The sequence below is a fragment of the Nothoprocta perdicaria genome, unplaced genomic scaffold (genome assembly GCF_003342845.1).
Source record: "Nothoprocta perdicaria isolate Ctin4 unplaced genomic scaffold, notPer1 scaffold_12, whole genome shotgun sequence".
In the NCBI taxonomy this organism is placed as follows: Eukaryota; Metazoa; Chordata; class Aves; order Tinamiformes; family Tinamidae; genus Nothoprocta; species Nothoprocta perdicaria.
The window spans coordinates 613,323-637,154 of record NW_020454316.1 but is presented as its reverse complement, the minus strand read 5'-3'; the positions used below and the strand labels follow the sequence as shown (position 1 = coordinate 637,154).

The following is a 23,832-nucleotide window of genomic DNA, read 5'->3' as shown; positions in this document are numbered from 1 at the left end:
AGCGAACGGCGCTCGCAGAGGCGCGGGCGGCGGCGGGGCCGGTCCCGCGCGGCGGCAGCCGCTTCCCGCGCTCGCTTGTCGCTTTGTGCTGCGCTGCTGTTGACATGGGAACCAACCCCGCTTTCTGTTCCAGAGAGTTGGAAGCCAAAGCTACCAAAGAAGTCGAAAGGAAATTCAGCAGGTAAGCGGCCCGTTTGCGTCGGCCGCCGCGGTTCGGGGGGGAGCCGGCCCGCGCCCGGGGAGCCCCGCGGGGTTGTAATTTCGTGTAGATTGCAGGGATGGGGCCAAAAAAAGGAAAAAGCCTTCTTCTCAGCAAATCTCTGCAATTTTGGTTAATTCTGCACACCAGGCACCCTTTAAATTAGATTAAAAAAACAGTATTAATTGCAACAAATCAGGTTCTGTAATAGAATTTTCTTTAAGGGGGTGGAAGGCTTTGGAAGACAGCACAACTTCTCTGTTTAAATTGTTGCACCTGGTAAATAAAAATCAAAGGAAGGGTTGTGGCCCTCTTCCTGYGTACTTCAACCAAATATTCTTGGGATGTTTGGCAAGAAAATGGCTTTGAACAAAATATAAAGTGCATATTATTACAAAATGATTAATTGGTTGGGTCTTTTCTGCCAAAAGCTGAAGGTGGCAAATTTCCAGATAGTGTTTTGTTTTGTGAACTCTGTAGGATGTAAATTTCATTTTGAAGTATTTACTTAAAAAAGCAGAGTTAAGAATTCTGTTCAAGAATTCTCTGCAAGTAATATACACCACTTCTGTATTTTAAGTTTTCTTTTCCACTGTTTGCTTTCAATACAGTCACATTCTTGCAAATATTTCTCTCTTTCTTTTCTTCGTATTCGCTTTTTTTCTTCATTTTTGTCTTCAAGTRTTCTCTATCATTTAGACCTAAATAGGGCTTCCACCAGGGAAGGGTGGCTCCTCGGCACACATTCAAGCAGTGAATCTAGCTGCTAGAATGTCATTTCTTGTACTTCGCTTGTTTTTATTATTTATTTACTGTGTCTAATGAGTCTCCAGGTTTCAGATTGAGTTACAGTTAGACTGTGAAAGCTGATTGGCTTTCCGTGCTATTAGAATGGTCTTTTCTTTCTTGGCAATATGCATAAGAGTGAACAGTTTTCCCATTTTACTGTGCAATTCTATACAATTTAATATAGAACCTTTAAGATGCATTTTTGCATCATTTTAAATATAACACCATCGTAGAGTTCACTTTAAAAGAGTGATGTCAAATTGCAACTCTTAAGCAAACTCTCTACAAAAGATATCAAAATATAATATAAAAAAACTTAAGATTGGTATTGGAAAACCCTTAGTATATACTTGACTCGGGATTTCAGAAGTATATTACCGAGCGCTAAGTTCAAAAAAATATATTTTGATTAAAGTTTTACAGCCATGAAAGTGTGAAATCTGCTAGCTTACCAGGAAATCTCAGCTGGCAGTGTAGAAAGTGGAAAAAGAGATGAAAGTAAGTTTACAGAACTGCTTAAATTTTGGGGAAGTTGAAGTACAAAATAAGGTTCATTGAGTAAGTTGTGATACAGGGTGAATCTCTACCAGAGTATGTTCCCTGACATAGAGGTATATATATTATTAATTGCAAAGATTCCTTTTTTTAAATAACATTAATACATTAGGTGTTTTTTGTTTTGTTTTTTTTACAGAAGTCTCTGTATTAACTAGTTTATGCTAGTGGGGCAGTTTYGTGCTGTTCAGCCTACTTACCCTGGGCGAGCGCTGTAACTGCTGTGCTCTGTAGGACTGAGCAGACAACCTTCACTCTTTCTCTAGGAGCACTGTTTACACCCCTTTGCATAGGCAGTTTTGTGTCGGTATGTATGTAATGGCTTAGTCAAGTTCTAAAAGAGCAGATAGCCTCCTGGGAAAGATAAGTACAATAATGCTACACTTTTTTTAATSTAAAATGTTTGCATAGTTTTTATAAAGACTGCAAACTCTGTGGGACATTGAAATTGCTTTACAGATGGTCTGAGATAAGTTTTGAGGTTTATACTTCTAATGCTTTTTAAAAGAGTCCATCGCAAAATAGCAATTATTCCTTTTTTTTTCCCCTTTTAATTAGGCATTTTGGCTTAGCCTGTTTGTGATATAGAAATAAGTATTACAGTTTTCACTGAAGCTTGCTTATCTGGTTCGAATAATGCTTGTTTTAACCTTGGGGTTAGAAATTTGGCTTGCTTTGAAAAAGGGTTTGATTTGATCTGCATCCTCTTCAAACAGCCAATTTGCGGATGACTAGACACATATTGCTGGGTTCCAAAATCAGCATAGTGCATGATTTGCAGCAGCAATTGACAGAAACATTGCACGCTTTACTGCTGCAGGATGTTGCAGATTAAACATCACCTTTTTAGACTGTATTGCTGAACAAGTCACCTCCAGTAGAATGTGACACTGCACTATTGACTGGAGGAATGTAAGAGCCGAAACTTGTTAATATCAGGAACTTTTTTTTAAAAAAGAGAAATTAGTTCTTGTGCTTTAAGAAATAACTTTTTAATTCTGTTTGGTAAACAGGGCTTTCCTGCCTCATTTATGTGGAACTGAGAGAAGGTAAATATTTGAAATACGTTTACAACCTCTTCCCCCTTCCTTTCTCTTCCTCCCGCCCTGCACGCTGAGTTTCGCTTCTTTTTGGTAAGCATGTAAATTAGAGKAGCCCGACAGAACAGCTTTCATTCATTTGGGTTTCTGCTCTAGAGACTCCTCCTGCGTTAGTTGCAGACCCTGTGTTTTGGGGGATCAGAATTTTTATCTAAAATCATGTATATCTCTAGTTTTTGTCCAGGTAGTCTAAAATAGTGCGGTTACTTACTTTTGTACGTTAGAGTAACAAACTGTATCTTCATGAGACTTTCCTTCCTTGCTTTAGAAAAAAAGTGAGGTGGTTCAGTGAAAGAGGCGTGGATATGTGAAAAAGCGTGAGAAATGCAGCAGTTTCTGCTGCAATCCGAGCACTGGGGATTCTCTCGTGGGGGTGCCGGTCACGTCTTGCGGGATGACCCTGGCTGGCRGTGGGAAGCGAGCGCTGCCTGCGGGCAGGTTCCTCCCTGCGCGTCTCGAGACCTTTTGGGACTCGGAGACACAACTTCGTTCCCCTCTGCCCAGTAACCAGCATGCTCACAGATCATGGGTGGTTGTCTGGTTGTCCCTGGAAGGTAGCTTGCATTTACCTTTCCTTTCTCTAGTCTTGCACCCACCCCGTCGTGCGGGATACCTGTTCGCTCCGTGTTAACAGCGTTGCAGCCCTCTGGGAGAGGGGGCCTTCCAGTTAAGGTGCTGGGCTTGGACAGCCAGCCCTCGAGCTCGTGCATCCGTTTGCTGCGTGACCAGGGTGACTGTGTAGAGTGGTTTATTTTCCTCAGCTCTTCATTTGTTTAATGAAGATGGTGATTGTTTATTGCTGCTACTAAAGCCTTGTGTATTTAGATGATAAACTTCTTGGGGAGAGAAGTTTTTCTTCTCTGTCCTTGTGTAGCAGTGAACATGGGCTACAGTCTTAGCTGAAACCTCAGGGTGAAACTCTTAACACAAATATTATTCCAGAACTGTGCCATCCTTGCAGCGCGAGTTGCTCGGAGCGTAGTTCCGTGGAGCCAGCCTCTGTATGAGGGAAAATTGGAAAGATGGTTGTRTTCCAAATAATGTGGTGGCAGAGATGGTAGTTAAACTTTTGTCTTCCTAAGGTGATTATTTAAAGACTTAATCTAAAAACAAAAAAGAAAGTTGCTGGCRTTCTTTTGATAGTTAATTATGCATTTAAATGTGGCTTAGTTTTCAATTTGGCGGCACCTCTTCAGCTACTAATGTACAAAAAAGAATTAACACGCAATATTTGTAAATAAGTGTTTTTATTTTCTTATCAGGGCCTAAGGGTTTCTTTGTTCCTGTGTGAYGTGCTGAGTGGCTTTGGTTGCCAGAGAAAGTTTCCATTAAAGGCACTGGTGACTTAAAAAAAAATCCATAAACTTGAAGAGTCGTCTCATTGTTGTAGTGTTTCTTTTTTAAACACTGAAAAGAATAGAAGGCTCTGTTTTTAATTGAAGCAAATATTTTAAAATTGGTTTGTTAATAATGGTAGCTTATTAGAAAAGCTAACTACCACTTTTCAGAACCTGAGAWTTTTTCTTTGCTGTGTTTTGAATTTTACCGGATTTTACGATGGGGAGTCTTGCAAGCCAAAACGCAGGGTGCTGCGTGTCCTGTCAGACCCAGATTAGATAGGCCTTGTGTGTGTGCAGGCTTGGGGCCTTTGCGGGCTTCTGGAAGGTCTCTCAGTTTAAGTGTTAAAATGCACTGTCTGCGAGGGTTCCGTTTGTAGCATTACAAGGTATTTTATAAACAAGAGAAAAGCAGTTCAGTGGAACTGATGTCCCCCCRGCCAGCAAAGTTTATTTTGCAGACATGTCACTGGATTTTCTGAAGCCGTTATGCTGCATGGGTGAAGTTCCTGCTCTTGTGTTTGCCCCAGGTAGAGTAGAGGCAGCAAGCGGCCCTGGAGGAGGCGTCGACACGGGAGCTGCTCTCGAGGGATGGGCAGCAGCTGCCTTTGGTGTCTCGTGTCCCGTGTCAGGGTAGGGCTGCGTGGCCTTTCGGGAYGTGGCCTGGAAGCGGCCTCTTCCTTTCCCTTAGTGACTTAGTGCAGGCTCGGAGATGGACTGCTTGCTAAGGGGTCTCCTCCGCCCAGCGGGAAGGCGCTGGGGCTGGTGCAGCAGTTGGCACTCTGCGCTCAGCGACATCCCGAGTGTTGGAAGTGCTTCAGGGCCATCCTGCTGCAGGCCTTCGGGAGAAGCCCTCCTGGGCTCGGCGCTTCTCCAGCTCGCAGCCCGGCCTTCGCGGTGTCTCTGCAGCTCTGCTAGCACCATCTTGTGGGGCCCTGCGGCTTTAATGTGGCTTGCTTGGCATCTGTAATAATGCCGGTGTAGGGCTGCATCTTAGCTACTGCTATCAGCTTRAAGCACCTGGAGACAAAACCAGGGCATTTTTCTTTCTTACATAGGTAATTTGGCCTAGGTGAAAGCTACGTAATTGACATTAACGGTGGAGCGGTGACTTGTTTTATTGTGTATTGCTWGCTACGTGCAGTATTGCTGGCTTTCCCCAAGGTAAATATTGTGCTCAAATCAAAATGCAGTGTTATGTCTAGGATCGTAATTTGTGTCAGAATTCTTCATGTAACCATAATTTCCTCAGTGGGGTGACCAGACCTGTAATTTTATTGTGACGTGACGTTTCCTTTTTGCATATTGTAACAGCAAAAATASCATGCTTTGCCAGCGCTAGTTATTGAATCCTTGTTACATCCCCCAAGAAAGATATGGATATAGATCATAAAGGTGGCTAATCTTTTTTTATATTAGCATGTTTAAAAGCTCCAAATTGCCTTTTTAAAAATCACAGGATAATCAAATTTCTGTAATGAATTAAAATAACAATTACAGTGTGATTTGATGTAAGTATTGTCCAAAATATTTATTTTTTGAACTTGCAACCTTTTTTTTTTCCAGTCTGCAAGCCAAATAATAAATTAGTCTAAGCAAAAGTAAAATCACAGTTGTCAATTTAACAGAAAGAGAAAAGTAATGAATGCGGACTGTAGAAATAAGAGTGTAAGTGCTTTCTATCTAATGGCGTGTAATTGTGATAGTTAGGAAGTGAAAATTTGTTCTCAAAAATAACCTAAAATCCTGTGGCACTTTCTTTCTCACAAAAGTGATGCCTCTCCTAAAGGACTGACTAGAACATTCCTTTGATGATGGCTTAACTAAGTAAAGCATTTTGATATGTTTTTATCTTGCACAAACAATTTTGTTGCATGAGGTACCGTTACAAGACTACCAAAATTGGATTAATAAACTTTTGTTTTATACATTGAAATAATGGAGGATATTTTTCTGATGCTGTTTGTATTCAAAATTGTACAGATGATAGGAACTTCTACTTTTATGTCCTCAGACTCATCAAATAGATAGTCCCTGATGAGATCAGGATTCATTTTCACTTGGTCTCATTTGAAAATAAAGCATCTTTCCAGTTAAACTATTCAAACTGGAGGTGTTTATTCCAGTCACAAATGTGAACATGGTATGGCCTGGGTATTTTTATTATATGGGTATTTTAGATCAGTTAATCTAAATCGAAAAATAAGGTTTCCATTTCTGCTAAGACCATTTAACCATGAACAARCTAATCCAATTATTTAGTAGGAAAAGGAAATTCCCTATACATGTGTTTTAGTGAAAGTTGGATGGCTGATAGGGAAAATAATAGAAGTCTGCTTATACATTCATGTATGAATCAGAATTTGGAGCCCTGCTGCTTGTTTGAACAGCTGCCGGACCAAGCATGCTTTTGCCATGCTAAGCCGGGGATAAACGTACCCAGATGTAGGGAAAAGCCCAGCAGAAGAAACCTGCTTGTGTTCTAGCTTTGTCTTGTTACTTACAGACTTGATTTCTACGGTACTTATTATCTGCTGTGGAGTCATGTGAGGCTTCTCATAGTTTGCACACAGGAATAGCTTAAAAGAGTACTCAACGAGAATCCAGGAAATAATATGTTTGCGARTAGAGAATCCGTCACTCAGAGTCTTCATATGAAAGTCAGCTGCAAATTAGTTTCATATTCTATCAAAAATAATTTCCATGCTATGTGGAAGCTATTTTTTTTTTCCTGACATGCTGCTTGTATTGTTTATCAATTCATATTTATCAGTTACAAACTGGACTATTCCCAGTGAGCTCAAGCTGAGGGTCAGGGTCACAGGCCTACAGTCTATTTAGAAATGCTCAGTATATGAGTAGGTGATGGACAAGACTGGCTTAGGTGTCACCTTTACAGAGCACAGGTGTCGCTGCAGATTGATTGTTGCCTCCAATTTGTGAAGTATCCAAGGGATTGCTTTAAATTAAGCAGCCTGACTCTAATTGTCCTCTGTAGCTACATGAGTAACCTGTTAATGAAATGATTTCTGATACCTAATTGAAAATACAGGATTGCATTTTGCAGCAGGGCAGTCCTCAGCGTGTCTAGCAGCCAAAGGGTAAAACCAGGATAAAATGCGCAAGAGTCATGTTGCACTTGATGCYTTATGTTTTGTCTTGCAACACAACTGGAATCAGGGATACCAGAAATAATGTACTTTTACATTATTGCATATCACAAATCAGAAGCAATCATCTTTAAAGAGTAAAGAACACTTGCGCTTGCTCGTTAGATAAGAGGCAATTAAGAGATAACTGGTCTATGGAAAGTTCTAAGAGCAGTGCTATGCGTTGGTGCTCATTGCTGCCTTGGTGGGATGGGGAAGCGCTGGTGCTGCCTGGCCGCTCGCGGCCGAATTGTGCTGTGCCGGCCTGCGCTAAACACCGCAGCACCGGGCAGCGCTGCACGCTGCAGCATAAGCTCATTCCTGTAACTGTCATCCTGAAAGTGTTGGAGAAATGAGGACCAATAAATCAGTCCCGTTCCCGCAGAAGGAAGCACTGGGAAAAGAATCAAGTAGAGGTTGAAATTGCATTTGCGGCAAGAGAGAAGATCTCATCAAGTAGGGATGAAAACTGATTTCTCCTCGCGTTAGTTGCTGCACAAAAACATGCAATCATGCTCCAAAGAATTTCTGTAATAATTTCTGCAAATAATTTTTTACCATCTAGATAAGGTATAGCTGTTGTTTGTCTGAAAGTAGAAACAAATTGTATTTAGTGTGCCAAAAATCATGGTCCTAGGTGCATTCAAACTAAGGGGACTGGTTTTGTTTTCACRTTTAGCAGAGCTTTGTCGCTGGCTTAAGGTGCTCTGGGATCRCGCTGCTGGTGGAGGCCCTGGCGTGCCGGTGTCGCTCGGTCACGTCCGCGCCGGCGCATCCTTCGTGCCGGCACCGCGCGCGCGGCCAGGCGAGGCGCTGAGCTGGCTGTGCTGGCTGGGCTTTGGCGGAGGCGGCGCCGGGGGTCCGCGGGCTCGTGGGTGCAGCGTGGCCGGGCGAGCGGGGCTGTGGGGAGGAACCCACCCGTGTTTGGCCTCGTGCTGAGTGGGGCCAAACTCCGTGGGCAAGAACTGGCCGCGTGGCAATGCTGGCCCACGCGGGAACTCAGGGTTCGCACAAGCAGATTGAGTAGAGCTTAAGCAATACCTGAATTTGCACTGGCTTTTGTGTTGATTAGTGTATAAACCCTCATTATATATTTTGGAGAAAATAAAAGCCTGCATTGGGATAAAATAAACGCCTGTATTGTAGCTTGGCACTGCATGTGTTTTTAAAGTTGTGTCACTTGCGATTTGCAGTGAAAGCACATGCTCCCTTTAGAAATGTTATCCAATTAGAAGTAAAATTCCCCAGTTTCTTTTGACTCCCCGTGAAATAATTGTTCTAAAATGAATCTAAGTGTGTACAGATTGTATTTTGGGAGAGTTAATTACAAACTGTGTGGTTCAGGGATTTAGTGCAAGAAGAGGAAGAACAGTTGATGGAAGAAAGGAAAAAGAGAAAAGAAGACAAGAAGAAGAAGGAAGCTGCTCAGAAAAAGGTATGTTAAGCATTGCAATGTGAAACCTGCACTCAGATCACTTTTCATGGCCAGTAAATATTTTTTGTTTTAGCTGTTAGTCAGAAGTGTTCTTTTTTTAATCTCATTTTCTTGCTGTTTAAATGTACTGATAAATAGCTAATGGTAGCTAATATATTGAACATTTTAATGGGTTTTATGCACCTAATTTCCTCAGAAAGGTAAATTCTTCTGCAGTACCATTCATTCTCCTAATGCCAGTTCAATGAACTTCAGCACAGTGGTTTCCTCAGACATAGTGCACTTCTAAGCCTTGCAAAATAACTTTAAGCTAATGTTTTTCAGCTCTAGCCCTATTTTAACATCTCTGTGTGTATAAAAGCAGTCTTGTCATAGAATATTTCACTTTAGGGAAGGTGAATTAAAAATGAAAATATTTTCAGTAAAGATGTTAAATGGAAATGCTGTTGAACCCTTCGGAATTCCTGTTTCATGTCAGAATATTCATCGTAGCTGCTGACTGTAAATATTGACTCTAAACTTGAGCGGAGCTTGTGCATCTCTTTGGAAGGAGCTTCCCACTGGTCCATTTCACACCGACACTTGGGGCCTGGTGGCAGCAGAGTGAACTTGCTGCTCAGGGTTTTATCTCTGATTCCATTCAGTATTAGATATTTATTATATAGTTGAAAAAAATTCTCTGACAGTTTTCCGTGTTTATGTAAATAATGGAGTTTATTGTGCGCATGTACAGAATTAGGTATGTCTAATTTTATAAAAAATCTAAAGGAAATGGTGTATAAGGAATGGTCCTGGAAAAAGATCAGGTATTTGTATTTCAGAATGAGAAACTGTATAACTTTGTCAGTAGCTGAGAACAGACCTGCATATTGGAGCTCAAGAATAACTTTATACCTTATTTTTAACTCATAATTTTTGATTAAAGCACTAGTTTTAATATTAAAGGAGCTGGTTTACTTGTGGAAATTGTTCTTTGTTTTTGTTTTCTTTTTAAATAAATGATTCTTTATAGCTGTTGCTCTTATAAGACTTATATGAATACATAATACTAGGAGTGGCTTCCTCCTGCAAAATTTAAAATTTTCATGAATTGAAAAGCAATTTTGAGAAGAAATAGAAGCCTAAATATTTCCCACAAGTGAAGAGACCAAGGACTTGCCCAGAACTGAAAGTTTTGCTCCCTCTTTGCCCGCCGAGGGCTGCCCGCTGGGCTGTTGAAGACGCCGTGCGGCTCCTTGGCTGGAGCCTTCTCGGTGGGCAGGCTGCGCGGCGCCCTGCGCGCCTGGAGCTTCCCGCAGCTCCGTGCCGAGCCGCAGGCAGCGCCGGCGCTCCAGCCGGTTCCTGCAGAGGTTGGGGAGAAAAGCGTCTTCAGAGAAAGGAGATGCGAGAGAGAAACAGATCTTGAAGCATCTTAAAGAGAAAGCACCTCTGAAAAGACAGGGCAGCAAACGGCTACCGCTTCACTTAGCTGTGAAAAGAAATCCTAGTGTGACTTTCCTTTCCTCTTTAACCAATTATTAATATTTCTGAATAGTCTGAACCAAAATTGCTCGTTTTGATTTGTAAGCTTCTGTGTGATCTCTTAGGGGCATATTGTTTAGTATTATCAACCTTTGGTTCAGGAACCAAAACTGAAAATCAGCCAGCGCTGATCCATTCCAGAGACCCATAGCTGAATTAGGGGGTCATGACGAGGGTTGTTCGTTCTGTGCGTGTGGTTTTGACTTTGTTTTTTATTAACTGAATAGTTAATAGCCCTTAGTATTAAATCATTCAGGAGCTTTATCCTATGACCCTTTTTCTTTGCTGATCCGTTTGGATGTTGTGGGCAGCAAGATCCAGCAAATAATCTGTAAAATTCTAAGTTGTCTCATTTTCCTGTTTGTGAATTAGTGCTAAACTACTCAATTTGATTGAAACTTGAAGCTAATTTCCCTGAAGCTATGAGAGTAATAAAAGCCATCATCTGGCTTGTCTCTTGTGATCAGTGGATCAGGCACTGGAAACTATATTGCTGTAGAAGAATACTATTTCTCTAAGACATTTTTTTCCCAAGTTAGTGTTTTACCTGTAAATTGATTTCAGGAGAAAGGCCTGATCTTTGAGAAAGATTTTGGAAAAAGTCTCATAGCATTTGTGTGGCATTAGGCTAATGTTGGAAAGCCCTAATCCTGTGTGATGCCAGCTCGATTATATTTTTGATGGACTCTCTTGTTATTAGGGAGTTTTGGCAACAGGATAATGAAGGAAGCTAATAAATGAGTAATTAATAGGTGAGGCAGAGGAGGAGTTCAGTGTTTTCATCTTCATATCCATGATCTGTAGTGATTCCATTCCTATTAGGATTAAAGATGTTTTAAATACAGAAAATCCCTGAAAAGTGCCAGTGGAGCTGGGGCTTGGCAGCCCTCTGCAGTGTGGGGTGAGCAAATTGAGAGGAACAGATTGCGAGCCCCAAACACGAGTACGGGCAGGACAGGGACTGAGGAGGTGGCGTAAACACCGTGTGGAAGGGAAACATGGTTTTGTGTGTGCTGTGGTTTAATGATTGGAGCTAAGAAACAAGAGTTGGGGAAAAGTGTGGCTGCAGCGGAGGTAGGACAGCAGCTTAGCAAGGGAAGAGCCTTCCTGGCCTGCTGCTTGTATCGTGCTCATGGGCACCTTCTGCTGCTGTTTCCTTTACGCTTCATAACCATGCTTCTAACCGGGAGAGAGTGTGTTACGAGTTCTTGTCTCAAAGCCCCATGTGGTGCAAGGAGCATCTCGCAGTGCAGAGTGCATACTGAGCTGCCCGAGCCCTCAAAGTGAACTTTAAATCAGATTGTTGGACAAAGTCAGCTTAAATCAGCAGTTGGGACATTGAGTGGTGCCAAGGACAGCAGCTGCGCTCTGCAAAATGAGGAGCATTCGCAGTGGCAGAGCCAGGGCAATAAGGATAAGGAAAAAAAATGAATAAAAATATGTGGATTTCTTGGGAGTAAGAGTTGCATTTTGACTGTGTCTAAATGCTAGGCAGCTTAAAAAGGCAAAAAGTAGATTTTTTTAATATATTCTTGATTTCCTTAACACAAGTGAGGATATGGCATTAAAGATTCACTAATAACATTTCCGTAGTCAGCCCGACATTGCTAACATTTAAGTATTCTCCCTCTCCCTCCCTCCCTCCCTTTTCAAGGTTTTAATTATAGACAATAGTCACTTTATCTAAAATTACTTTATTCCATGATATGGAATATATGCAGTATCATAATTAAAAAGAGCTATGTACGTCTACCAAAATGACCCTATCATATTAAATCTCATTTTGCTTTGAAAATAGCGCCTTTAAAAGTGATAATTAAGAGCACTCTGCTTCAGATGGGAAGATCTAGGACTTGGGCTTTTGAGCTGACCTGGGGAARCTGCTTTGGCCGTTTAAAACCACACATTCAGGTGCACTTTCTGGTGACAATAAGTGCTTCTCCCCCCCTTTGTACCCTGTTTTATTCAAATAGATCTCTTATCTTGGCCATATCACAGGCATAGTGGGTTGAATCTTGGAAAGACTAAAGATTTGCATTTACTTCCCTACTGCCTTGAGGTTTCCAGGTCCCTCCCTTTCTTCCCTGCCCTGTTCTGCAATAATGTGGTAGAGGTTCCTTGCTTCTAGGCACAGTGTTTAATTTGCTTCAAACATGTTAATTTGCAAGTTTAATTTTGTCTGTTTCATATAGCTATCTTTCAAATTAATTTTGTCTTCTGTAATATTTAAACAGCTTTCTAGGCATAAGGAAAAGTTGGCAAGTGTTGGTTAGAGACATGCTTCTGAAGTAGATAATTAAATAACGTTAAACCATTTTAGAAGAGGGAATTCTAAGGCTAATGTTGCTTTATAAAGTGGCACGTGCACATGTAGTTTTCCTTATCTGCAAAAATCACTGACGCTTTCTTTCTTTTTCTAGGCCATTGAACAAAAAATCAAAGGTAAGTTATTTAAAGTTAATTCTATTTTCTATATTATCTCTGCAATTTAAAATATATCGAATCAAATGATCACCTGAAAGTTTTTCTTCAAACTGAAAGAAACAGGAACTGTGAAAATTGAGTTGAGCTGTGTCAAGCGTTTGCCATGAAAGGCCAGGGAAGGAGCGGGCTGGCGGTTTACCCAGGATTTGCCTGTTTGCATCGTTCCTGTTTTTCATTCTCAGTTACTGCTGTAGCGCTAGGCATTTGCATGTAGCCGTGAGCTCGTTTGCTCTTCCCCTTTTCGCTGGGTTTGGGAAGTGCGAAGGGCTCTAGCCCTGCTTGTGATGGGCTCTGCGCGCCGGCCCGCGCGGCGGCGCTGGGCGAGGGGCAGCGCCCGGCGGGGCCACCTGCAGCCAGAGGCCTTGACGGGAGCGGCTCTCAGTGGTGCCGTGGGAAGCTGCCCCTTCGGCTCGCGGTAGCAGGCCTGGAAAACTGCCCTTGCCCTGAGTGCCTCRGGCCTTCAGAAAGGCCTCCCTTGCACCCTGCTGCTTGCAAGGGGGGAAGAAAAGGTTCTTTTTGGTTTCTTTTGAATTTTAGCACCTAGCACGTTGAGGGGTTGATATGATCACATAGCTGATCCTGTTGAGTACCTGCTGAATCCCTGTTTTTAGGGAACATTGCATGTAATTAAATGCTTACCTAAAACAGTGGTAGAAATAGGAGATTAGAAGCCCCACTTAGCAGAAATGCAGTTACTTTTGGAAACATCTAAAATATGTTCTGGCATGAAGGTAGGAAAAATGGTTTAGGGCACCAAGTGCTTGAGATGAGGCAAGGAAACGAATTAAAGTCCCCTTTGCTATTGGATAAGAAAACTGCTAATTAGCACACGGTTGAAGCAGAGGAGGGGGATTCTTTGCACAAAAACACCACTGCTTCTGCTCGAGTCTGCAGTGTTTATGGAATATCTGAGGCTGGGAAAGCTGCTGGTACACGAGGGCTGTGGGAATGCCAGTGCCACTGCCCCATTCCTGCAGTGCGTGACAGTGCTGGGGACTTCCATACCTGCCACTACTCTGTGCATTTGCTTGCGCTGACTTAAAGCCTGACTCCCTGGGTACTGAAATCAGTGGGAATTTTATGTTTGGCTCAGGAACAGGACTGAATACTAAGAGGTGATGGAAGAAGCCTCAGGGGTATTATAATTAATAACTGATTTTCACCCAACTTTTTTTAAACACCTTTTCCTAGGCAGTTCATGGAGTTGCATGATGGACTAAACACTTTCTTCTATATGCTCCTTCAGGAGATAGTAAACCAGGTTGAAATAAACGTGAAAGTCTCTTTATTCAGCACCAGTGAGCTATGTTTGAAAATACAGTGCAGAAATTATGAAATACTTGCTTTAAATGATATGGTCCCTTTTGAACGTTTGACCCGCGTGTTCGTGCGGCGGTGGCGCCTGGGGACGAGGCTGCAGAAGCAGCCGCCTAAAAATAGCGGGAAGGAGGGAGTGCTGCCGCCGCTCCGGGCACGGAGTGGGCAAAACACTGCTGGGAAGGACGAAGCAATCCCGGTTTTTAGCTGTCTCTTTGGAGACCTCGTGCCCTTCGTTCCCGTTACGTTGTTGTTAGCAGAGTTTTGCAGGAAGTGCAGCAGGAGCGAGAACTGTCACAGGCGCTGGCGGAGCTTCCCAGCGAGCACCCGCGTCTCGGGCTCAGCCACGCAAGTTTTAATAGGACTCCAATTTGTTGCTTGTTGCACATACCTCTTTCTCTGTTTCAACAGTTTTGCCTGCTTGTATTCAGGATGCAAATTAATGTTTCATTAGTTTCCAAGTTTCCATCGCGTTTACGTCTTAAATAATTTATTTTGTGCATGAGCTGAAGCTAGAATGCGGGAGCGCGGGATCGCTAAATAATTCACAGCACACTCCTTGTTTCAGAGCAGTAGCTGGTTATGTGGGGAGTGGAGGATGTTTGGCAGGGGAGAGTGTTTCTTGTTTTTGAGTGTGTTGTGGATGGCTCCAAACAGTGTTCTTAGCTGGGGTGGTAATTGCTGCAGTGCCATCTGAAGTAGCTATCAGCGTGCGTGTGAAAACGGGAGGCTGCTTGCCAGGGAGTGAACGAGGCTGCTTCTCCTCCCTGCTCGGGGTTGGGGACTGAAGTAATAACCACGGTGCTGCTGTGACCGTTCTGGTACATGTAGCTTTTTAGGTTTGCAGTGATGCTAATTGCTGTGGATTTCGAGTGTTTTAACCTGCCTGACTCTGTGTATCTGTTGCTGAAGGAAGGAAGAGGGAGCCTCCAGTAGTTACAGATTAACAGCTCGGTCGCTAAGCGGGAGCTTTCTCTGTTTGCACAGCACCTAGCGTAATGCATTCTGGCACCGGCGCTGCCTTCCAAGGGCTCTTGCACCAGGTATTTTTAGAAATAATGAATGTTCTTTGAATGCCCTTATTGGTTGAGAATACTGTCGAGTTGTTGATTGTTGTGGTAGTCCTTAGAGCTGGGCAAAATGGGTATTTTTGCTGTATTTCGTGTTGGAACCATTCAAGACAAATCAATCCGTTCCATCYGGCTATCTGTGCAACAGAAATCTGCAAACACTGCTGTGGCCCTGACTAGCTAATGATAAGCCAGGCTCTAAACTGGATGTTATTCAAGAAGAGTAGTTGACTTTTGTTGTATAACGTCCACATTAATAATCATGATGTATTTCTGCAGAGTCAGATTTCATTGTGAGATGAAATGTATTTTTGCACACACTTCAATATACATGCAGTACGTCRTAGTAAAATAAATAAATTTTAAAAAGATTGAGCAGTAACACTGGTGTTGTGCTTGGTAGCTCCGAGTGCTTTAGTGCTTTGCCAAACAATACGAGTTGGAACCGACACCCTCGGACGATTTTAGCTGTGAAGTTTGCTGTTTTGTAGCTGCCATGGGCAGAAAGCGCCGCGTTTAATAAACTGCGACTGGAGCCCTGAAACAGAAAGTGCAGTTAAAAATAGCTGGGTGGGGAACTGAATCTTTGAGTCATATTTCCCACCTTGGAAACTTCTCACTCACTTTCTTCTCTGTCAAGCAAAGTCATCCGGGCTCCCTTTCCCCCCTCTCTTACATAACTGTGCTCTACCTTGCTGGAAAAGTGTTTTGTTGGCTTTAAAGCTGGACCGCGAACGGGCGGGAGCTGCGGCCGCGTTGCTCCCCGCGCGGCTCCGCAGGGGTTAAGGAATTGGCAACCGGTGAGATATTTTCCAGATCAGCTCGCGGTGCTTACAGCTGCGGCCATTTTTCCACAGCGAAAATTCTAGCACTGCATCTTGTGTGTGGCGGCCGGGAGGCCGCGGGCTGGTGCGGCGCCGCGCGGCAGCGCACCCCGAGCGGCAGCCGCTGCGCGCGCTCGCCCCCGCGCYGCTTTGGTGCCGGCCAAGCTGCCGTCTGCAGCAAAGTTCAGCAAACAGCTGCCATATTTTTTTATTGGAGGGGGAGTTTCAGGCCCTGGGCCCCTGCTCCGGGAGGAGTTGGCAGGCAGCGCTCCTGGAGCGGTAAAATGACACCATGCTTCTCCTCCATTTTCTAATGAAATCTGCAGAGTGGGAAAGCAACACGAGTTGGAAGCGGCTTTCTCTGGAATCTCCCTGTAAACGGTGGCTCCTCCAGCCCTGCTCTGTGCGTGTCCAGCAGGTTTGTTCTTTCTGAAAATTTGTCATTACTGGTAGCAATTTTGGTAAGCTTGCTGCTGCTAGTCAAGTAAATTAACTGTGATACTGTCGGTTAACATAATCGCCTTTCTACTTTAGTGCGAGTCCAGAGAACATACTGGTGTGTGCAAAATAGTACTGCAGTCAAACTTCTAGTAAACAAGCAACTTGTTTAGAACAAATTAAAAATAATAAGGGTTAAAGTATGCTAGGATATCTAGTAGCTGTGTAGGAATACCAACAGACTACCTAAGACAGTAACAGAGCTGGCTGAATTTCCAGAGAAGTGGGGCAGCTTGCAGGGTGCGCTGGGTGCCCGGGGAGCGAGGGGAATCTGCGGCACCTACAAGCTCTGCTGCTAAATCTCAGCTTGGAGGTACCGTGTGAAGGTACTGCACATCTGCGTGTCAGCAGCACCCCTGTGCAGGCAAAGCGGCTGTGTGTAATCGGCTGCTCATGGAAGGAGTGCTGTGTACGTGGTGCAGAAAGGAGTGTGGAGAGCATAGGAGAATGCCGTGGTGCTGGGCTGTGCGAGAGGAGCTGCTGGTGCTGCAGCCACGGGGCTGGCCGTGGCGGGATGCAGCRTGTTGGGCGCGCTGCTCCGGAGCCAGAAGGCAGCAGATCTGCAGGATGGGCTCTGCGCAGCGGGTGAGCCGTGCTGGAGCGCGCCCGGAGCAGCCCGGGCAGAGGGCACYGCGTGGGCACTGCGCTCTGCGCCCGCCGGCACCCGGGGCGGCCGCTTGGGACTGCGGGATCGCTGCCGGCGCCACGGCACGGGGCCCTGCAGCCTCCTCGGGAGCAGCGCGCGCAGACAGACTGTTGCTGCTGGCTCTAGCTGCCAGCCCGAGCGCAGCGTGCGAAGCCTGAGGGATGTGTCTGTCCCCGAGCAATGCCCTTCTCCTGTGGCTGCTCTGTGTGGCTGATAATGATTTACTGGCTGCAAAAGTGCTTGTTTTCTGCGTATCATTGTCAGCACCCTCAGATGGAGGCTGAGCTGAGCTTTAAGCTGTGACATGTAATTAGCGTGACTCGGTTTTGGCAGAAGGCGTGTTGATAAAACACATCAAAGACTTGGGGAGTAGGTGTACAGATTGTGTATTGAGGAAAAAATGGTTCTTATTTCAAAGCTTCTTAGTACCTAGACCACAGAAATGTGATAATTGGTTGTGTCTTAAATTATTCACATTRTATTAGATATTTGCTAAAGTAGCACAAAAAATAGTCACTTTCAGCTCTCTTTATTTTTAAACCTGGAGATGCTAAAAGGAATAAATAGAAATACATTTGTATACAAAGACTGTTTGATAAATGTATTTATAAATATTTATAAATACAAATACAAAGACTTTTGTGCTTGGAAGCTCAGTTTTGATCCCTAGATGCCCCTGAAACCCTGCGCTGGATTCTTTCCTTTATTAGTATAAATAGCTGTCATCCGTGGAGTCCCGTGTGGCGTTAGCTGTTTTAGGAGCTTGCCCATAGGTGCGGTGGCCTTGGCCGCTTGCCCGTGCTGGCGCGCGGGGCCGCCRGGCACCGCTGGGCTCTGTCCCGTCCCCTGGGCTGGGCAGCAGCCGCCGCGGGACGCGGTGCCCGGGGACCCGTGCAGGCGCTGYCCGCGCCCGCTCGCTCCTGCCCGCCTCTCTTGGCCGGCTGGACATAGCTCTTCATCGCAACGCAGCTGCTCCTTCTTAGGTTTTGTTCTAAAGGCCACATTTCATTAAGTGTGTAATGGGCTGTAGTAGAAATGCCACCTATAATATGACCCRAAAATGTGACTGAATTCAGGTTGCTGTTTTAAACAAAAAATTGAGTTCATTTTCATTTATGCTGTGTTATATGTATGTATCTGGAAGTGAAATGGGCACTTCCTGCTGTGGTCCCCCCTGTCCCTCCCGTTCGTCCCCACAGCAAACCAACAAGCAAACCCTCATTTTGGGTCGTGCAGCAGCTCCTCCTGTTCCTGCCCTGCTGGGACGTTACTGAGTGCAGCGCAGTTGGAAAAGCTTTAAGGATGCTGCTCGTGGGACACGAGCCTCGTGTGTGTTTAGACGCTGTCAATGTACAAAACTTTCCCTTGCAAGTAACACAGCCCTGTGGTCCCCGAGGTGACTTGCAGCGGGGCCGTAGGGGCTGGAGCCCCGCGCGCAGCCCCAGTCCCCACCTGGCACCTCCTGCCCAGTGCGCAGCCTCCGTAGGGCACAGCAGCCGCCTGCTGCAGCTGGGCCCGCAGCTCTGCGCTCCGGGATCGCAACGCAAATACAACCCTTGCGATGAGTTTTTACCCTGGATTATTTTTCTCCTCTTGGCATAGCCTGGTGAGAGCTGCCTTGCTCCTTCTCTTTGGAGGCCTGGCGAGGAACACAGGGAATGAGCAGTAACAAGCGGGAGCCCTTCTGGATGTTTGTTGCTAGAGAAGTTGTATCCTAAAGCTGTGCCCTTGCTGTTAGCAGCAGGAAGGTCATGTGAATTAAATTACATGATAACTTCTAAGGCAGTCAGTTTTGTTTTGGAAAGTTCTGGCCGGAGACTGTGACTTCACCAAGCGGGTAGACGAGCACCAAGGAGAGTACGGGAGGCCTTGGGTGCCTCTGAGGGGCTCAGCCTGGACGTGCCCGTGGGCACCTTGTGGGAGAGCTGGGAGGAGAGCGTCAGAGCAGCGGTGCTGTGGCAGGGCCCAAGGGCTGTTCCACGGATCCCACGCCGCAGGAGCGAGTTCCACGTTGTTTATTCTGGCCCTGGGAGGCACTGGGAAGGAGTTGCAGGATTCCTTCCTTGGCATGGGGCCTGGGCGCCTCTGCCTGAATGCTTCCATGCTTCCCGTTGCTGTTGGATTGCTCGAGGCACTGCCTGTCCCAGCAGCTCTTCCTGTAGCAGCCCCCTGCCTTGGCAGCGTGGAGGGTCCCCCGGGTGCCCGGGCTGGCAAACCAGGCTGCTCTCGGCAGAGTTCTGCACGGCCCTCTTGATCTCGTGGTCTTGTTAGTGTTGAAACCAGAAGGTAGTTCTGTGCGTAGCGCTCCAAAACTTCTGTTACAGAAAGCTTTGTCATAGTTGGAGCGTTTCTTTAGGTAGGGTTTAAATGGAAGCGGTTCAGCAGAGGCAGCGCGCTCCGAGCGGCCGGCTCCCGCCCGTGCAGGGTGACAGAGTGTGAGCAGGAGCAAGCTACAGCCTTAGTCAGAAAGTAACGCTGCCATCGCATAGTGCATAAGCACATCTAAGATATTTTATTGATCTTCATTTTCTTTCTAATTGCTACTCTCGTGAATGACTTTGTCCAACTTTTTTTTCCTCTTTTTGGGGGTGGGGACAGTGCCAGAACAAACCAAGACAAGTGTAAGCCAGCCTCAGCCCGTCACCTCCAGCGGCACTTCCACAGCAACCAGCACTAATAATAATGCCAAGCGGGCCCCAGCCAACAGTCAGCAGCAGCAGACCTTGCCTCGATATCCTCCTCGTGAAGTACCACCACGATTTCGACACCAGGAACAGAAACAGCTTCTGAAACGAGGTCAGCAGTTACCAGTGATAGCTGCAAACCTGGGATCTACTCCTAAAGTGTTAAACGACCAGTCGGGAGGCAGTACTGTCACAAATAAGCAGCCCGTGACCAACGGAGAAGTGCCGAACAGCAGCAAAAAACAGCCAGGTGAGGGGCAGGTACCTGATTTTCCTTTAAAACTGAATATTTTGAACTCTGATATTACCAAAATACTTCATTGCGGTATTATTTAAACTTCTAAAGTAAGCTATAGCACGACGAGGTCCCCCGCAGTGTCACAGCCCAGTGTTAAACACTGCAGGGCGCCCGCAGGCACCTCTGTGCTCGCTGCAGCCTCAACTCCGTGCATCTTAGTTGCTGCTTCTCGCCGGTGCTCCGCAGGGATGTGCATCTCTTTCTGAACGGATCTTGCGGGAAAGACAGCTCTGCTCCACATTCTGAATTTTCATTCTTCATCATAAGAGCTGATCCAGATCTGCTCACAGTGCCAGCAATGTCTTTATGCCTGTTTGTGATGCACAGGCCTCAAAGACTCTCAGTCAGCCTTAGGGCATTCTGAACAGCCTCTCAAAACGTTTTTCCCTTATCTAGAGATTTCCAAAGGGCATGGCTTGTTTACAGTACCAAAAAACAACCAAATTTTTCCATCTTCCTGAAGCTTGATTGCTTTACAAAATTGATTAGCATTATACATTGATGATGATGATTATCTAAGTATTGGTAGCCTTTGCCATCTTGGCTTGGCATGCCTTCTCTCCGAATACCTTCTTAGAGTAATAAAGCTAATCTTTTAGCTGTGCATAATTTGCACCTCAGTGAATTCACTGGCTTATATAGTTGACTGAATTGGCAGGGATGATAAAGGCAATTTATTTTTGGCTGGGAAAAAGAAGTAGCTTTGCTTCTAATGATGTAGTTTTTGTAATGGAATTTCGTATTAATGCATATAAATGTGTAACATAGACAAATATTTACATATTTTAAAACTTACAGTTGAATTTGGTTTTAGTGTATGTGCGTAGCTGGCACCATAGATGATGCAGCCTTTGTTTTACTGTAGGTATTATCTTCTGAAACGTTACTAAATTCACAATATTTTTCCCAAAGTAGTATTTTGAACTCTATAAGGGATATGATTTCCGGACCACTTCAGTTACAAAAAAAAAAAAAAATAAAAAATAAAATTTTATTTTTTTTAAAGCCTTAGTAGTAGCCTTGATACATCACACTAACTACATTTTGAGCTGCTCCAATTACCTTCATTTTGAGTTCTACTTCTTTAAGATTCTGTAAACAGCCAGGGGTTTGAGAGCAGCTTATCCACGTGCTCACTGGAGGAAGGTTTTGGTATTATTACCCAGTGTTAGATTTGTCATGTACTGATGAAGCTTTTTTGTTTGTTTGTTTTTTTCCTAATCCGAGAGGTGATTTTGAGGAAGTAGCTACTCTTCTACTTCACGTGTATAGTAGTGTTACTGCCCACAGTGAGCTGCTGAAATAACCTTTCCTGTGCTTGCTTGCTTTTAACCCAGAGCCTTTCCTCCTGAAATGCATCCTCTGCCGGTGGAGCGGTGTGSTAGCAGGTAGTGATCCAAATGAAAATCCCCCCGGTAGATCAGTGTCGCCCGTAGCGAGCCCTCTGAGCTTCCTGGCGCTGTGCTGAGGAGCACACCCCTGCCCAGCCTGGCCCACCTCCCTAGCGAGCCCTGCCCGGGCCGGAATCCCTCGCGCTCCCGCTTGCATCCTGCGCTCTGCCCGCTTGTGCTCTGCCTGGGCAGCCTCTGCTATACGAGATGCCGCTCTGTCCCCGCTGGTGGCACTGGACGCTGGGGACGCCGCTCTGCTAGGAGCTGAGGCTTTTGCACAGGGTCTAACGCTTGAATGTTACTGATAACGTGTCTGCCTGTCGGAGAACTTTGCAGAGAGAGCAGAGTTGGCAAAACTCCCCTCTCCTGGAAGTGTTTGTGTGGGCTGCAGCACCACGTGCTGCCAGATCTGCTCCTCGCTGCGTCTGCTGGGCACGGATGTCTGGGATGATCGGGAATAAGGTCTGGTTGAGGTATCTCAAAGGTTAACACTTGTAATGTTCTTGGAGATACGGAGGGAGGTGATAATGCAAATACAAGTATTTTTTCAGTGATGGAGTTTTTGTCATGGTCCTAATCTTGTCTAATGAATTGCTTGCAAGCTATTGTGGAGTTCCTCGGCAGTGTGCAAGAGTAACGTGAGGTGCTCTGATAACCCTCGCATCTGAAAGCGAATGGTGCAAGTGTTTGCCTGTCTTTGTCATACACACTTGCTCTCCGTAGTTCCTATTTTGACCACCGAGAAGAAACTGTCATCATTAGGTCCCACCAGAAGCGTGCCGAACCTTGACAGATCCGTCCTCCTTCTGCTTTGCAAGCCCGGCCGTGCAGCGACCCTGGGGCTGGCCCAGCGTGTGCTGGAGCAGAGCAGCTTCCAGGGGCCTCCAGTTCTTGACTCTCTGATGTTTGTCTGTTTTTTATGGACTTTGATCTGTATCTCTTCAAAAAGGCTTTTAAGTGGAGCCCCTGTCATGTGTAGGACTTAGAAAATAGATACAGTCTTGGGCAAGGGGCTTATTTTAAGAAATCCGTACTTAGGTAGCTTTTTATCAGAATGCTTCCTTACCAAGTTCAGTTGTTGGCTTTCCTGGAAGTTTCTCCTCTTTGTGGGTTTCATACGGAAAGAAAACCGTGAATGTTGCTTTGTTTGCCCTTATCCCTTGTAGCATGTCAGGGTGGCTGGTTTCTACCATAAAATGAGTCGTATAGTGCACTAAAACACTGACCAGCAGTAACTGGGACTGCAGGGCAGAGCGAAAGGCAGGAGAGCCCGTGGACTCCTGGCTTCACTCGCACCGAGTTTCTTGGCTTCCCCTGTGGCCGTGAGTGGGTCTTGCTCCTCGCAGCGGAGCTGCAAAATCACRTTAAAGCAGGAGGTTGGCAAGTGAAAGACTTTTCCTTTTTCTTCTGGGTTATTTTAGGAGTAAGAAGGGAGGAACTGAGCTCTGTATCCAACGTCCAGACTGTGCGTTCGGACCCTCTGCAACGTGCTTTCCTCCCCTGCCTGCTGGGACCGTGGGCAGGAGCGGCGGTGGCGGTGGGGCCTGGCTGCTCCCGCGAGCCGCTGCAGGGCCGTGCTGGGTCCTGCCGCTCGCCGCGGCGCGAGCAGCCGCCCCGTGCAGGGATGTTGGTGCCCGGCACCCCGGACCTGCAGGGCCGAGCCCCCAAACGGCCGCGTGTGCGGTCAGAAACCACCGGCTTCCAGGGACTGCCGCTTCTTCCTTTCTCTTCTGTAAATCAAGGCTTTAAAGTTAAGGGCACCTTAAATTGGTTGAATTAAAGCGCTAAATGTATAAAAACTAACTAGCATTGGAAAAAAGTAGTAAAAGTAGGAAAAAGTTAATAATTAATTTTCTACATGCAGTGCTTAAAGTTTAATTTGATAGCAAATTTGATTTTCCCTTACGACACTTGTCAGGGCTGTGAGTTGCTTCAGATCTTGCTCATCACTAACACGACAAGCCTGAGAGAGGACGCTAAAGAGAAAGCTTTCCTGGGAAAGAGCTGGTCCTGAGTGCGTGGAGCGCAGCGAGCGGCCCGGGAGGAGCAAGCTCAATCCGTGCCGTCCCTAATTCCTGCCTCTCTTCTTTCCTAGGCATGCCTCCCATTCGGGACTTGGTGAGCCACTCCCCTAACCAGTCAGGTGATGCTCAGCTCTCTGTCTCGCGCTTTGCTTGTGCCTTTAGTGGTTGTTTCGCACAGTTCTGTCTGGATTTTATTTTATTTTTTGCTGTTACTGGCTTTTGGCTTACCTGTTTTTTAATGGCATGTGTTTCCATAGTATATTTGCTGTGTGCCTTTGCATATTGCATTTGGTTAAAGATTTTTGATTTTTTAAAATACACTAGAATTAATACGGGGTAAAAAAGCTATTTGAAGCCTTAGGAATAGCACTTTAGTTTTAAAGTACTCTGGGTGTTTCCTTTTTTTCTGCTTTTCTCTTTCCTGCTCGTGTGATGAACGGCCACTCGGTGGTGTCGAAGGGAGTTAACATGCATGGAGCTGCGCCATGTGGGGGCCTGGGCGGCCGCGCTC

At 45.4% G+C, this 23,832-nt stretch overlaps 1 protein-coding gene across 1 annotated transcript in view; it reads left to right on the top strand.

Annotated features, from left to right (window-relative positions):
- The first annotated feature begins 104 nt into the window (after positions 1 to 104).
- Positions 105 to 23,832, top strand: part of TNRC6A (trinucleotide repeat containing 6A) — a 42,259-nt gene continuing 18,531 nt past the window's right edge. Inside the window, exons 1-5 of the mRNA XM_026054175.1 lie at positions 105 to 181; positions 2,557 to 2,592; positions 8,474 to 8,564; positions 12,506 to 12,527; positions 19,523 to 19,858. Coding sequence (XP_025909960.1) covers positions 105 to 181; positions 2,557 to 2,592; positions 8,474 to 8,564; positions 12,506 to 12,527; positions 19,523 to 19,858 — 562 coding nt within the window. The remainder of the gene's footprint in view (positions 182 to 2,556; positions 2,593 to 8,473; positions 8,565 to 12,505; positions 12,528 to 19,522; positions 19,859 to 23,832) is intronic.